Below are 16,814 nucleotides of genomic sequence, written 5' to 3'. Positions count from 1 at the left end.
AGGAAACAGATTGCAATGTAAAAGAAATAAACATGAAATAGTAATAAGCATTGTGCAAACCTGACGAGTCGAACACTATTCCTTCTTGATATTAATTCCAGAACTTCACATTGAGCTGCCCCACCTGTTTTTGAAGTATTGAAATTATGGATTAAATTCTCTTGTGGTGTCAATGTAGATCCAACTTTTTGCTGTGTAAGCCCCAACCAGTCCTCGACTTCTTATTTAACAGTATTAATCTCTGTACAGTAGATAAGGAATTGTTTTTGTGCATATATCATATTTGATCAACTCCAACATGCCTTGGAGAATATAGGTATGTTTGCGAATGAATTATTATGTGAATTAATAGTACACAAGTATCTTCTTGTTGATGTGTAGTTTTGCTACAATTGCTCTTGCTGTCATATCGATGAGTTACAGTCAATATATATGTGAACCTGCTATAGTTAATGAAGTGCTTTTCCAACTTTTTAAAAAGTAGTTATATCAAACTGTGCGAAAATAGTGAATAAATATAGCACTTTCAAACCGAGCTGTGGGGAAACACATCTTACATACTTTGCGCTCCTTGGGGCAAGTGGAACTTGCAGTGATAATGACTAGAGTATGCAGGCCTGTACTACCAAGATCCTGCAGGGCCTGCCTGAAGTCTCTCCAACTAGTGAGTGGTGGGAGGAGACTAGAACCAGTGAGCTCTGACATCTAAATGGTGGCTGCAGGGCAATGGCCTCCCATAACTGCTCCTACCTGAAGGTCCTGTTTGCTTATAAACTGGTGTGCGGTACACCACCTGAGACGTCAGGGTAGTATAGATCTTGGCCTCTTTTCATGGTCTCTTTTTTACCTGTCTTGTGGGACAGGTCATTACAGTATATTTGTTTTATTAATAGCAGTAGATTATGTATTTTATAAATTAATTGTTTATATGGGTTATTAATAACCAGTTCTCAGAATGGAAAAGCTTGGTTTGTTGGTTGAATAAATCAAATACATCCTAATTATGTTGTGCTATTTGATAAAGCATGGTTGCAAGATGCGCTCCCTGTGCAAGTAGTTGGTTTTCATGTGCTGCGTATTATCATTGTACATTACAGCGTCATGCTAATGGTCTAATTCGATTCAATGATTTATGCTGAACTAAAGAAATGTTTACTTTATTGCACTATTCATTAGCATAATTTAAAGCTTACTTTATCACTACACTTGACATATTATCTTGCCCTCACTCACTCCCTCTTGCCTCCACAATTGTCAGGATGTTGAATGTAATTTGCAGGCATTAGGGAGCCACTATGAATATGTGGGAGATTTCCGAGAGAGGTGGGATGTAGCCCCGTAGCGAGCCTATTAAAAAGGGTGGTTCTTTATTCTGAAAAAGGGGACCTTTGTGCAGTTATTTGCCACATTTATTCATTCATTCATTTTCTTTTCAGCTTAAACCCTCTATTAATCAGGGGTCGCCACAGCGGAATGAACCGCCAATTTATTCAGCATATGTTTTACGCAGTAAAGGACCTGCAGCCTCAACCCAACACTGGGAAACACCCATACACTTTTGCATTCACACACATACTGTAACCTACGGCTTATTCAATTCACCTATACCGCATGTCTTTGGACTGTGGGAAACCGGAGCATCCAGAGGAAACCCACACGAACATGAGGAGAACACGCAACTTCCACACAGAAATGCCAACTGACCCAGCTGGGCCTCAAACAAGTGACCTTTTTCTTCTACCATGTATCCCGTTATTCGTCTCATGCGGGGTTTGAATACTGTATTTTAGTGACATTTTAAGCACTAATCTTTGCTTAATTAGCTGGTCGGATGGTGATCATAACCACACTTGTACAAGAAATATTTCCTACAATTTGTGCAAAGTGCTTACCATACTATTTTATTACAAAGTATTTATTTACAAATTTGCATTCAAACTGTAAGTTATTACAGGTTTATAAATAATGTTATGGGATTATCATTTTAAATAAACAACAATTAATAAAGAAATATGAAAAAAATACTTACTTTTAAATACAAATTTATTATCATTTGTCATAAAAAATAATAGGAATTCGGTGAAACTTTTTTCAACAAAAACGGTGAAACTTGTTTTCATTAGCCTATAGGCAAATAAAAAACTGATTCAACTCATTCAACTTTCCCCAGTCAGAATTTGGCCACTTGAATAATTACAAATTAAATTAGTCTTAAAGCCTTCTTCTGTTGGTAATTTTCACAACTTATGATGGCATAGCAGTCAAAAATGAGACAAACGAACACAAGTAAAGCCAAATTTTGGACTTTTGGTCAGTGGAGGGGGGTGGGTATTTCAAAACGGCCCTGGGATGTCTGCCTTCCTAATTAATGTACATGCATTTAAGCACGTTCATTTGATTGTCAATATAGTGACACAGTTAAGGCACTCCAAAATGAGTCATTTTCATAGTTTGTACGTACACACACACACAGGTCTAATTAGGATTTAAATGTTTTTTTTTTTCTCAACACAAAGACCAGATTTTATCTTTACAATGAGTAAAAGCAAAACGTTTAGTTCTGCTATGCACAGAAGAAAAGAGAAAGAGGCTACAAAAATATTTAAATTCCATTTACACTATTAGACTATTAAGTAGTTCTATTCAAATGGCTATTCAAATCTGAACTAAAATGGAAAAAAATATCTGTAATATGGGCAAAAATTTAAGATGATATATTTTTATTTATAGATTAAAATTTAAGAAATATCTAAAATGCTACATTAATGTAAAATAAAATAACGCGTTTATGTTTTCACTTAATCTTTATTAGAAATTGTATCATTGAATTACATATTGTATAAGCATAAGGTGGTTAGAGAAGTGAGAAGTGTAAAATGAGGTGCAAGGGCATAAGACTTGGTATACTGCATGACTTAATATGAATATTTTTTGAAGGTAATTTTAGAAGCAGTCAGCAACAACATGAGCGAATTTCATTAAGTGCTATGAAGCTAAGATTGAACACCAATGAATTGAAGTCCTTCATTACAAACTATAATGTTTTCTTGATACTGTATATGAAAAAAATACATCAACAAAAGATTGCTTGCTACTGTTACTGGTTTTCTCTTTTACATAGTGTAACAAACTTGGAGGTCAAGATGAGTGTAAAGACAGGTCTTTATCTGTGAAGAGCAGTTCACAGTAAGCAATATAAAAATACTGAAAAATAAAATAATATTTATTCTTGTTACCACTAAAACTGCAGGCAACCAATGTGAATAACAATAGAAATGATTTTGACCTCAGCGGTTCAGAAGTTTTTAAAATTATAAAACATTTGACCATAATTAGTTTAAAAGTGAAACATTAGGACCCTGCTGGTGCAAACAACCTCAAGCTTGAGACAGTAAAATATGAAACACATGAAACACTAGGGTAATCTGGAAGGATAATTGGTAATAACACACATGGGAGCGTGACTAGGAATGCCCTTTCTCTATTTAAGCGCCTTCACAACAGAAGAGTAGGCCACATATATCTCCTCATCACTGGGACAGGTGGATGAGAACTCCTCTCTGGCATATGCTGCATCCAGATATCGCCACAGAGACGTCAGAGAGCGAGGAATGGAGAAACCTCGAAACTTCAGACAAACAACCTGAGAATAGAGAAAATAAAGCTAAGCATTTATTTTGTAAACGTTATTTAAGGGGCAGTCTGTTGGGAGTCTGTCTCACTTTGACAATGTGTAGCTTGGGCAGCAGGTTGCAGTCAGCCAAGGTAAGCTCCTGTCCATCTAAAAAAGAACGGGTGGAGGAAATGACATCATCGGCACTGTTCTCATCAATCTCGTCTGGGAGAGGAGAGCTCAGATAGTCATCCAACTTTTTCAGGGCCTTTAGTAAACCCTTCTCTAGATCTGCACAAAAAAACAGTTCAAAAAGCTTACTTTGAAAACCTGACAATTGCAATTACCTTCCCTATTTTTATGTATTTACTATTGAACATTCAGAGCTATAGTGCTATTCACAATGTATACTAAGACCTGTTCACACAGCCACCACCCACCTAGCAATGTTTGTTAAATAGACATCTACTAGACATACAGTGCATCCGGAAAATATTAATAGCGCTTTACTTTTTCCACACTTTTTATGTTACAGCCTTATTACAAAATGGATTACATTCATTTATTTCCTCAAAATTCTACAGACAATACCCCATAATGACAATATGATAAACGATTTTTTTTTATTGTTGCAAATTTATTACAAATAAAAAAATACACATGTACATATGTATTCAAAATCTTTGCTCAATTCTTTGTTGTTGCACCTTTGGCAGCAACTACAGCCTCAAGTCTTTTTGAATATGAAGCCACAAGTTTGGCACACCTGTCTTAGTGAATTTTTGCCCATTCCTATTTTCAGATCTCTCCAGAGATGGTCAACAAGATTTAGGTCTGGGCCCTGGCTGAGCCACTCAAGGACATTCACCGAGTTGTTGTGAAGCCACTCCATTGATATTTTGGCGGTGTGCTTTGGGTCATTGTCCTGCTGTAAGATAAACCGTCGCCCCAGACTGAGGTCAATGACTGTTAATACTTATGTACAAGTGATTTTTTAGGTTTTTAATTTTTTTATTAAATTTGCAACAATTAAAAAAAAATCTTTTTTCACATTGTCATTATGGTGTATTGTGTCTAGAAATTTGAGGAAATAAATGAATTTGTCCATTTAGGAATAAGGCTGTAACATAAAACAATGTGGAAAAGTGAAGGGGTATGAATACTTTCCGAATGGACTGTATATACATCAACAGCATGGCTAAAAAAGGCTAAATTTGGCCTGTCAATGACAAATCAACAGATGACTACTAATAGCCCATAACTAGACTAATCATCAAATACACAGGTTACATAGACTTCATATATTCTACTTTGAGCTAGGGATGTCCCGATTCAATAACGTAACCGGAAATCAGGCTCGATCACGCGGCTTCAGACACAATCAGAATCCGACGTTACGTCTCAATAAACACATCTATAGTTATGCAGTGGCACAGGAGTGTAGGATGGGAGTGACATGGTCATGTTTGCGACCATTTTTCTGGAATTTGGCTGCAGAATTTTGGATCACTTGAAATCAAGCTACCTGGGATTTAGAGATGCCATAAAGTAGAGAATTACAGTAATACAAGTGTGAAGTTATAAAAGTGTGGATAACTGTATCATGTGACTTTTCAGGCAAAAAAGTGTTTTATTTTGAAAAGTAAACAGAGTTGTAAAAAACTTGACAACAGAAAAAACATGTTTGTCCAATGTAAGGTGATTGTTAATAGGGAAACACAGATAGCATACACAACTGGATCTAAGAAACAAATAGAACCACAGGGACAGGGTGAAAATTATTCCAAACCGAGGTGTCTAAGGAAGGCTTTTTGAGCAGAGGGGTAACTGGGGCCACTTTCAGACTTAAAGGAACTGAACCAGTCTGTAAACACTTATTTAAGAGAGGTATCAGACCAGGGCCAACAGAGTCTACAACTATCTTGAAAAACAGGGATGCATCACATTGTAAGGGCAGAAGGTTTTAAGTTCAGTGATAACAGAAGAAAAGGCAATATAATATTAAAAGTGTTCCATGAAGTCAACAGCTGTGTAGACGCACAAGTTGAAAATTACTTGTAGTTGTTGTACTTGTACAACTTGTACTCAAAGAACTTGTAGACTTTCTCGAGTTTCACAAGTCCGTCAACATCCCTAAACTTAAAAGATAGGAAAATCTTTGAGCCAGTGCAAAAACACATTCACTTCAGCAGCAGCCAATGCTGTGTTTACATAGTTTCGCAAATGCTGAAGAGTGAAATGAGTCCATACTTCCTGATGACAACCGATCAGTTGGTCATGAACCTCACAGCTGAAACATAAAGGCAGCATGAAACAGAAGTCAAGCTTGTTCCATTTCCACTAGGCTGACATACATTAACTTTAAATGATTATAAAATAAGAAAAAAAGTACTGCTTTGGGAACCTATTGGATTGTTGGAAGATGGGCATTGCTAACAAAATGGAGGAAGATTTGCATGCCAGTTTGTACTTAGTTGTGGAGAACTGCTGTACATCAGAACTGTTTTACGATTATTTAGATTACGATTATGTGGGCAAATAAATTTTTACAAAAATAATGAAGTGCAAAGATTCATAATTGATAACATGCACAACTATCCATATATAAAATCAAGAAGATAACATTTTGATTTCATGCTGACTTTAATAATAGCAATCTTTTTAACAGAATTAAATGAAAATAAACACCAATGTTTTTTGCACTTACTGTCGTTCATCTGAGGGTTTGAATTTTTAATGTAGGCTGAGAACTTAGAGAACACATCAAGACCTGCAGTGTTAGATTCAGGATTGCAAGCTGCCAGCCGTGGATATCTGGAGGAATAAATTGTAGCAAAAGAGATAGATATATTAAACATAACAGTTTGGTCTTCCCATTTCATATTAACAGGTAAGAGACAAAACTGGTCCCACTTTATATTAAGTGTCCTTAACTACTATGTACTTACATAAAAAAAAAATACAATGTACTTACTGTGTTTATAATGTATTTGAGAACACTTGTGGTGCTTTTGAGTTGGGAAAGAGGTTGGGTTATGGACAGGTTTGGTGGCATGGGTAGGTTTAAGGGTGGGTTAAGGTGTAAGGGATGGTCAACAGTGTATTTACAATTGTAATTACAAAAGTAAATTAAAGATGTAATTACATACATGTATTTAATCAAGCATAAGTACACAGTAAATACATGTATTTACACAATAAGTACATTGTAACAAACTATTAATTCCTGTGTAAGTACATATAAGTTAAGGCCACTTAATATAAAGTGGGACCACAAAACTATATATATATATATATATATATATATATATATATATATATATATATATATATATATATATATATATATATATTTATACATACATACACACATACACACACACACACACACACATACATATATATATATATATATATATATATATATATATATATATATATATATATACATATATATATATATACTCTGTTTCAAGGGCCAAGCGGAAGGGGGAAAGTAGGGCTAAAAAATATCATGGGAATTGGTCCTAACAGTCTTTGGTTCTGATCCTTCTTTTAATTACAATTGGCCAACAAATCCCACATTGCAGCATAGGTTACTGTATTAATCATCAAAAACATGACAGGAACAAACAAAGCAAAGTTGGCTTGGCTATACTGTGGTATTGTTATGAAAATAAGCCATTTATTCTCAACAGCCCTGCATCTTTGGTCATCTCACAATGATCAGTGATCACTCATCTTCAGTGATGATCAATCCCATCCCCATCACTCTGACTCCTCTAGTGTTTGAAAGGAAGGGCGGGTTCAAGTTTTGCCAGTTCCAGCATCTCACATGTTGTTTCGTGAAGATGTCAATATGAAACAGCTTAAGATTTGGAGCCAAGAAAATTCATATAAATGATTCTGAGTCAACTTTTTTGGAGAATCAATAGTTTTGTCAATCAAATGAACACTTTAAGTTTTATTTCTTGGTCCCTTGGTCTTTTTTTAAATTATATGTGCTACATCTAAAATATCTATATATAGTATGTAGCAATATTATTAAGAAACATGGGGATAGTTTCCATTGTTAATTCTCTATATCTTTACAACCTGATAATTTGTATGAATTCACAAAACTAAGGATGGGTGGATGACTGATAACTTTATATATATATAAATAAAATTGAGGTATTTTGTTTATTGTACCAAAAAAAAAAAACCTCTTGTGCAAAAACCTAGAATTCTGCCCTTACTGAATAAGCCTTGCTGGACGTTTGCTTAAGTCCTTGTCGTCTGTAAATATAATATTTTATAGCAACCGGTCATTTGAAGGCCACATTTCATGTATCCTTATGTGTATGTGTCAAAGTCAATTCCTGGAGGACCGCAGCTCTGCAGTTTTGCTCCAACCCTAATCAAACACAGCTGATCCAAATAATCAAGGTGTTCAAGACTCATCAATGACAACAAAAACTACCTAGTCTTAATACAGGCCAGATCCAAGATTAAGTGAACTTTAGGATTTGGAAAAACAGAGTGACTAACATGAGCAACTTTTAGTTTATCAAACCATTTCTGTTCTAATGAAGACTGAGGGCCAATTAAAATTGAATTCTTCTGATAGACACAATGGCTTCATACCAGTGGTGCCAAACTTAGTTCCTGGAGGGCTGCAGCTCCGCACAGTTTAGTTCCAAATCTAATCAAACACAATTGATCATACTTATTGAGTCCTTCCGGCTTGTTTGAAACCTACAGGCATGTGTGTTGAAACAGGAATGGAACTAAACTGTGTAGAGCTGTGTCCCTTCGTGATCTGTGTTTGACATCCCTGCTTTATAAAATTAAAGATTGAAAATTACATACTTTAATTTGTATTTGTATTCTGATTTCATAATTACTTTACCCACATTTAAGAAAAAACACTTAAATACATGTTACAGTATGATTACAAGTTCAACATCAGGATTTGTATCCATACAGTTATAATAAGTATACAAATACAAGCACAGTGATGATATCTAGCAACACAATGAAGGGAAATGAAGCATGCAATAATGAAGTAAGTTACTTAGGAGGACAGAGTGTTTCTTCCAAGAACTCTTCTATTTTGTTGGTGTCTGTCTTCACCTCTGTACCATATAGCAAGAAAGGAGGCTGAGCACCAGGGGCCAGATCTTTTAGAATTTCCGGTTTCCTGCTCACAAAACAGAGAAAGAGGAAGTTGGCAGGGTGGAAATTTCTATGTTAATCATTTCAATTAAAAAGGTGCACTGCTCAAGATACACAATGCAACAGAAAAACCAACCTCTTCATGTCAACTGTGGTCACATTAAAAGTTACGCCTTTTAGCCACAAGACCATGAAAAGCCGCTGAGAAAACGGGCAGTTTCCAATACTCTGACCATCACTTCCTGCCTATAAACAAATACACAAATTCAGAGAATGACTGTGTATAGACCAGGGGTGTTCAGCTCTATTCCTGAAGATCAACCTTCCTGCAGAGTTTATCTGTAACATTGATCAAAAACACCTGTCTTTAATTACCAAGTGATCCTTTAGATACTTCTTAGTTGGTTTAGTTATGTTTGGAGCTAAACTCTGCAAGATAATATATCCAGGAGTATGGATGAGCACCCATGGTGTAGCCCCTTGTTATCCTTGCACTTAATCACAAAAAGAAACTTTTTTAACATCTGTACATATAAGGAATCATATTGTACCCAAATGCAAGATGATTAGGTCAAGTGTCAGGAAGTAATTTATTCTTAAAGAACATTGATAGTCAATTTTGTATACCAGCAAAACAAAAGAGTGACTATGCAAAATGACAATTCAAGGGAGTTTATTTCATGCACTCAAACAAAAAACAGCATGCATCACATTTTTGTTTGGGTAAGCCTGACTGCCTCAGCGCAAAGAAAAGTTCATGAAGAAATGACAGGGTTAGTAATGGTGTATAAAAATGTACCTGGCCCACACAGAGCCCTGACTTAAACCCCATAAAATATGTTTTGAACTGGAGCAGAAATTTTGAGCCAAGCCAACAGCAGTGTCTGATCTCATAAATGCTCTACAAGATAAATTAGCAAAAAACGCCAACAGATGCACGTCTGTGGAAAGTTTTTCTATGTTGTACTATTATATATTTAGGCTATAAAATATTAGTATTTAAATCTCAACTTGCTTCCAGTGAAACTGGAAAAACTAAATTAAGCATCTCTGAACTACATACATACAGATGGGTTAAAAAAACACTCACTGAAAAAACAATTCAAAAGGATTGTGCTATATCACTCCAGTACATTACAGGAAGTATTGATGCTGTACTGGTAGCATGTGGCATGCCTGTGTAGTGCATATAACGCACAGTAATGCTAATTACAACCTAGAATCACAACAACACTAAGAACAATAGATAATAATAATAACACTGCAAATTTTAATGTGATGCAGAATACCACTTGTTTTCTAGAATAGAAATAAGAATAATATCTATTCCTTTTGGGTTTTTTTTTTTTTCATTTCATAATGTAAAGATCCATGCGTTGTCTGCCTGTCAGTTGAAACTCTAGTCCTTATAAATGTATCAATAATGGCCTGCGGGTAAACTCACCTTCACGAAGAGCTCAACCTCAGGTCTCTCCTCACTCATGCTGGAGTTCAAACTGTTAAACCAAACTTCAAACAAAATACGAATATCTATAACGCTTTACGATACTGAGATTCTAACTCAAACTTATATATTGTACTCCTGCCGCTTTATCACCGAGCTCACTTCCTCTATGTCGTGGTCAATTTGAAACTTCACTCCCTTGAACTCCGAATCTGACAGTGGTTGTTAAATGTAGAGCAAAGTATCTATGAACGCCAGAAAGTGTCCAATTCTAGTGTAATGTATGTTGTATAAATAATTTAAATTACTTATTCAGTATCGAAATTCATCGATAACGCCTAGAGCAAGATTAACCTACTTCCTCTCTCTCGCTCTCTCTCATTTCCTGATTTCGACGAGCCTGAACTTCCACTAACTTTTAGTAACCATAACTACTGAAAGGGCTAAAAAAATAAAACGTTATTGTTTGCAGTTTGTACATTTTAACGTTTTTAGTTTTAATTAAAATATTCCTTTTCAAGTGGTTCTTATTTAAAGGGAAAGTATGGATTTTACAACATGCATTCTGACACCTAGTGGTAAAACTGGAACACTGACATTGTAATTATTGTATATGAAAACCCTATTACTACCAACCTAATAAAATCTAATAAAATAAATAAAATAAAGAATTGTGTTCATTTTAAATATTAACAATTGAAATTTATCAAAACTGAATATTAGGCTACATGCTTTTAAAATTATTTTTGAATTTTAATTTCTTAATTTCATTTTCTTAACTTGAATATTGAACATCTGAAATTTAAAACAACTAAATTTTGTAACTTATCTATGAAAATAGATAAAAATATGTGTTTTTTAAGTGTGTTTTTTAAGTTTATGTGTTTAAGTTAACATCACAATATTTCGAGATTATTATTTTATAGCTACAACAATGCAAACTTCTCACCGAAATAAGCCATTTTATATATAGTAAAATAGTTTTTCTTAGAGAATCACAAATCTTCAGTGTGGGAACCGGATCTGGAAATCCTCAAAAATGCTTTAATTTTAATATATTTTAATCTAAAGTTTTGAAAAGAGCTTAGATTTCAAATAAAGTGCTAGCAACTGATTGAAAATGTGAGTATTTTGCTTTTAAACTTTCTCTTTTCAAATAGTTACCTACTAAAAAGTGCATAAAAACTGAAACTCTGCTGGTGCATATATGCCTGTTGCGTGATCTGCTTGGCAGCATTATCACCGCTCATTTTAAAGCAGGAGGGGAAAAATGCTTGGACATTATTGCTTCACAATCTCTGGCTTGAAGATGAAAGCTATAAATATAGTTATTAAACCAGCCTCAGTTCTCTAAGTGTACTGATGTAATCACGCAGACAGGTCTTCTAGCTTTAGGTATGGGAAAGCTGCTCAAGTGGCTTACCCTGTACAACTGCAGTGCTTATGTGAGAAAATCTCTCTTCAATTTCTTTTCAAAATCCTGATTGTCCCAAACTTTTTTTGGGGTGCCCAAAAATTGTCCTGGAAGACTGGTTTCCTGCAGTTCCCGAGGCCTTGAGTTAAAAACCATTATAAACATAGAAACATTTGTGTTTAGGCAAGTTTGAGCTAAACTTTGCAGGACATTGGCCCTCCATTACTTATTTTGGGCACCTTTGGTTTAATGTGTCAGAGCAGAATGAGAGTCGGCATGTGTCGATGCACGCATCCATGTCCAATAATTTTGCAAGCATGCTCTGGAATTAACTCGGTGAAAGTTCTGAGCAAGTATTGCAGTTAAAATTATCATTTCAAACAGATTAAATGCCTAGCAGATTAATCTGTTTATCATTCGATCATTCAATTTTCCTATTTAGTTTGGAAAATGAATAATAAAAAAATTTAACATATATATATATTATTCAATAGACACCAAAAACAAAACTCATCTGTTAACCTGTTTTCAACTCAAAATGAAAAAAAACCCAATAAAAACAATAAAACAAAAAAAAATATTTTTTTTTTTCAGTTGTTAAAAAAAAGATTTTAGCTTCAATTAACTTTACAATTGGATATCCATGTGTAGGCTACAAATGGTTAAAAAAAGGACAAATTGTTGATGTGCATCTCACTGGTTCATCTGTGAATAAGACAGCAAGTCTTTGGGGTATTATCAAGAGCCATGCCATCCAGGGTAATGTCAGCATACCACCAAGAACGCAAGTAGAACCACTAAATTAGAAGCTTTGTGAGAGGGATGCCTGGGTGCTAAATCGTATTTTATCCAAAAAACATAAAACCACATCTGTCTAACTCACTGCAAAATTAAATGTGTAGCTCAACTCTCCTTTTTTCACAAAAACTGTTTGCAGTGAGCTTCTCAGGGTCAATATACATGGCTGGGCTGCTATAGTTAATCCTTTGGTCATTCATGCAAATGCCAGTCGTTTGTTTCAATGGTGCCAGCAGTAATAAAATCTTGGGCTGTGGACAATATGATGCAAAAAACAGAAATGTGCACACATCTAGAAAATCTTGAAGGCAGGTGCTCGATCAAAAATCAAACATTAGTTGCAAAAGATCCAAAGAAAATCGGCACACTGCCACTTTAGTTCTCAAAAAATCTTTAATGTCAATCAGAGCTAAAGTGGCAACACTTTTGAGAGCTAAAGTGGCAGTGTGGCATCTTTGGATCTTTTGCAACTACTGTGGACAATATGAACCATGTATTGTTCTCTGATGAGTCCACCATCACTGTCTTTCCCGCATCTGGAAAAGTTAGGGTGTGGAGAAACCCCAAAGAAGCATATCACCCAGACTGTTGCATACCCAGAGTGAAGCATGAGGTGGATCAGTGATGGTTTGGCTTGTAATATCATGGCATTCCCTATACCCAATAATTGTGCTGGATGTGTGTGCCACTGCCAAGGACTATCAAACTATTCTGGAGGACCATGTGAACCTATTGGTTCAAACATTGTATCCTGGAGGTGGTGCTGTGTGTAGGGATGATAATGCACCAATACTAACAGCAAGACTGAAGACAGAATGGACATGAAAGTGAAGTTGTACATCTCCCATAGCAACCAGATCTAAATATTATTGAGCCACTTTGGGGTGTTTTAGAGGAGTGACTCACATTTTCATAGAGGAGTACACATTTTCCTCCACCAGCATCATGTAGTGACCTGGCCACAATGGCTCAAAATCCCTTTGTTTAGTGTGCAGGACTTGTATCTGCATCTCTTAAGATTAGTTGATGCTGTATTGGCTGCAAAAGGAGGCCCTACTACAGCATTCCAATTAATTATTGTGTTTTAAAACTAGGCATTTCAGTTTCATTGTCTAACTTATGTAGATCAGGTATTACAAAATGAGTATGACTGATAATGTTTGTGATAAATATTCCGCAAATAATGTTTTAGGTTTCGATTTTTTTTGAAAGCTTAAGTGGAGTGCAAGTGGTGTGGCATCTACATTGACAGATATGATTTACACTGAAAGATACTTAAATGGTAGTTAAATACAAAAAAAAAAAAAAAAAATGCAGCCTTTTGGGCCTCCTGGTTTTATAAACAATTCAATAAAGAAATCTGGAGGGCTAATTTGGAGCTCAACGCCTGCTGACTTTTAAAAGTGATAAGCCTTAATTTAAGATTCAGAGGAGTGGAAATGCAGAATATGTTCTACATCCTTTAAAACCAGTCTAAAATTATTTACGCACTACAGTTATTAGCATAGTTGATGTGATGGCGCAGTGGGTAGCACGTTCGCCTCACAGCAAGAAGGTTGCTGGTTTGAGCCTCAGCTGGGTCAGTTGACATTTCTGTGTGGAGTTTGCATGTACTCCCCGTGTTTGCGTGGGCTTTCCCCAGGGGCTTCCGTTTCCCCAACAAGTCCAAAGACATGTGGTACAGGAGAATTGGCTATGCTAAAACTGACTGTAGTGTATGAATCTGTGTGCGTGAATGAGTGTGTATTGGAGTTTCCCAGTGATGGGTTGCAGCTGGAAGAGCATCCGCTGTGTAAAACATATGCTGGATAACTTGGCGGTTCATTCTGCTGTGGTGATCCCAGATTAATAAAGGGACTAGGTTGAAAATGAATGAATGAATGTTTTCAGCATAGCAGTTTTCCAGAATTAGCCCTCTACAATGTCTCTATTTGTATTTGTATTGACTATTTATATTTGTAGAAGTTAAGAAATGCCTCTGCACTGCACCGGCAAGATATTACCAAGGGAGATCTATTGGCCAGTGACTTTCAGCATGGCTTGCCTGCTTTACAGATCAAGTCTCAGGTTATAAGTCTGTCAATCTTTAAGTATTTGTTCTAAAACAAAAAATCTCAGCACCAACACACACCTTTCACAATCATGTGTGTGTGATCTGGCAGATAACGTAGTAAAGGCACTGTGCAGAGGTTATTGATGCAGAAAATAAGTACTCAATTCTTAACATTTATTTGTTTTTGTGTGTCTGCAGGTGTGCAGAGGTCCACCGAATAACCAGTTTGTACATATGGACTACATTCTACTCAGAGCTGGACCAATGCTCCTCTCAACTGATAGACTTGTATGGTAAGAAGGTTTCAAGAACAGGCAAGACAGCAAATGCACTACTTTATGATCTGCAGGTATGTCTAGCACTAACTCTATCATCATCATCATCATCATCATCATCACAGCAGTGATCACATTTTTTAAGACTCTTCGGAGTATTGTTGCACAAACCTGCATCAGGAAGCTGACTGAAAATTTAAAAAGCTGCATTTGATCAAGTTTAATATTGTTAATTAAAATATTTTATCAGCGAGGCAGTGGCACAGTAGGTAGTACTGTCGCCTCACAGCAAAAAGGTCGCTGGTTCGATCCTTGGCTCAGTTGGAGTTTCTGTGTGGAGTTTGCATGTTCTCCTTGCGTTCGCGTGGGTTTCCTCCGGGTGCTCCGGTTTCCCCCACAGCCCAAGACATGCGGTACAGGTGAATTGGGTAGGCTAAATTGTCCGTAGTATATAAGTATGTGTGTGTGGATGTTTTTGTGTGTGGATGTTTTCCAGAGATGGGTTGTGGCTGGAAGGGCATCCACTGCAAAAAATATGCTGGATAAGTTGGCGGTTCATTCTGCTGTGGCGACCTCTGATTAATAAAGGGACTAAGCCAACAAGAAAATGAATGAATGAATGAAAATATTTTATAACTAGAGTTACAGAAACATATTTTTGTTTGATTAGTTTCCTGTGTTACCATTAGAGAACAAGTTTCAAAATATGTTTGCATTAATTATTACTTTTGATTTGTTTCTCTAGGAAGCACATGATGTCACCACGAGACCTCCGGTGTAATTACATAAGGATGATCTGGAGTACTTCAAGACCTTTTTATGTAAGCCCTTCTTTAATCAAATAAGATAAACATTATGCAAACCTGATAGTGTTTTATTTGTTCCTCTTAATTAATGCAAAGAACAAGAACTAAAGGGGACACATTCACAGCACTGTATGGATTTCTTATGTAAGAATAGAAGTCATCCATAAACTGTTGTAACCTTTCAGTACTTTAGCTTTTACTGAATTTGAATGTTAAGTGAATGTTACATTTAAAAAGATTGATATTGATAGAAAGACAGACTACTTACATCTCTGTACCATACTTGCCTAACCTTATACATTACTATACTTGACCATAGTCATGTAAAAGAGCATAAAGTATGACTTGTGAAAATGGCAGTGTTTAAAAGAGTGCTATAATATCACACTTTTTAAAAGTACCATTACTTGCCTAAAAATGTAGTGCAAGTACACTGTAAAAAATTGCTGTTAAAAAACGGTCAGATTCTACGGCAAAATAATGTTTTTTCACTAAAACAGTAATATTCTGTTAAAAACAGTGCTTTCTGGCTATCATTTTTGTTTTCGAGAAAGTAACCAACTGCAGAAAACTGTGAGCTAACAGAGTTCAGATTCGATGTTTCGAAGTCTGTGTTTGAAATCACGCTTTGTGTCCTTGTTCACTATTTCATACACTAGTTAACTAATATAGTTCACCTGACAGTTTTAATGAACACTAATGAGTGAATTCAGACACTGATGAACACCTGCTGTTAATAATTACAATTACTGAAGAAAATAAACAAGAAACACAAACAGTGACTTGAGTTACAACATTAAATAAAATCAAATAAAATAAAACAGCTTCAGTCTCAGCAGAGGATCATTAAACAACTCCACAAACAACAGCAGACACACTTATTACTGACTGATTTGACGTCCATACAATTCTCATTGAGATCCAACAGAAATTAAGGTGTTTTTTGTGTCACCGTAATGGAGTGAGGGGCTGGTTTAGTTGGGTTCTTCACCCTTGAACTCAATTAAGAAGACTTTCCAATTACTGTAATACAGTGTTTACAAAACATTTGTATTATAGCAACAAAGTTGGGAAGTCAATAAATAGAGAAATCTATTTATCTGAAATTAGTTCTGATAAATGTTTTGGTATAAGTCTGGAAGAAGGACCCCATGCAATAGATTTTATGCTTAGTTGCAGGTATTACTTTAATTAATGAGAAGTGGAAACAGAAAAAATACCTTTTAGTTACTTAACAGTTAAGAAATAACATAC

The 16,814-nt window shown here is 35.6% G+C and overlaps 2 protein-coding genes across 2 annotated transcripts in view; both read right to left on the bottom strand.

Moving 5' to 3' along the window:
- LOC148679789 (uncharacterized) overlaps positions 1-16,814 on the bottom strand; it is a 415,121-nt gene that overhangs the window by 351,871 nt on the left and 46,436 nt on the right. The gene's annotated exons all lie outside the window — the stretch shown is intronic.
- Positions 2,790-10,538, bottom strand: clic1 (CLIC family member 1). The gene is given in 6 exon segments (NM_212682.1): positions 2,790-3,643; positions 3,723-3,904; positions 6,321-6,427; positions 8,670-8,795; positions 8,907-9,016; positions 10,215-10,538. Coding segments are annotated over 6 exon segments (726 nt in total). The 5' UTR covers positions 10,254-10,538; the 3' UTR covers positions 2,790-3,481.

The sequence above is a fragment of the Danio rerio genome, chromosome 19 (genome assembly GCF_052040795.2).
Source record: "Danio rerio strain M-AB ecotype USA chromosome 19, GRCz13ab, whole genome shotgun sequence".
In the NCBI taxonomy this organism is placed as follows: domain Eukaryota; kingdom Metazoa; phylum Chordata; class Actinopteri; order Cypriniformes; family Danionidae; genus Danio; species Danio rerio.
Note: the sequence above shows the minus strand (reverse complement) of the source record. Positions and strands in the feature narration are given on the sequence as shown.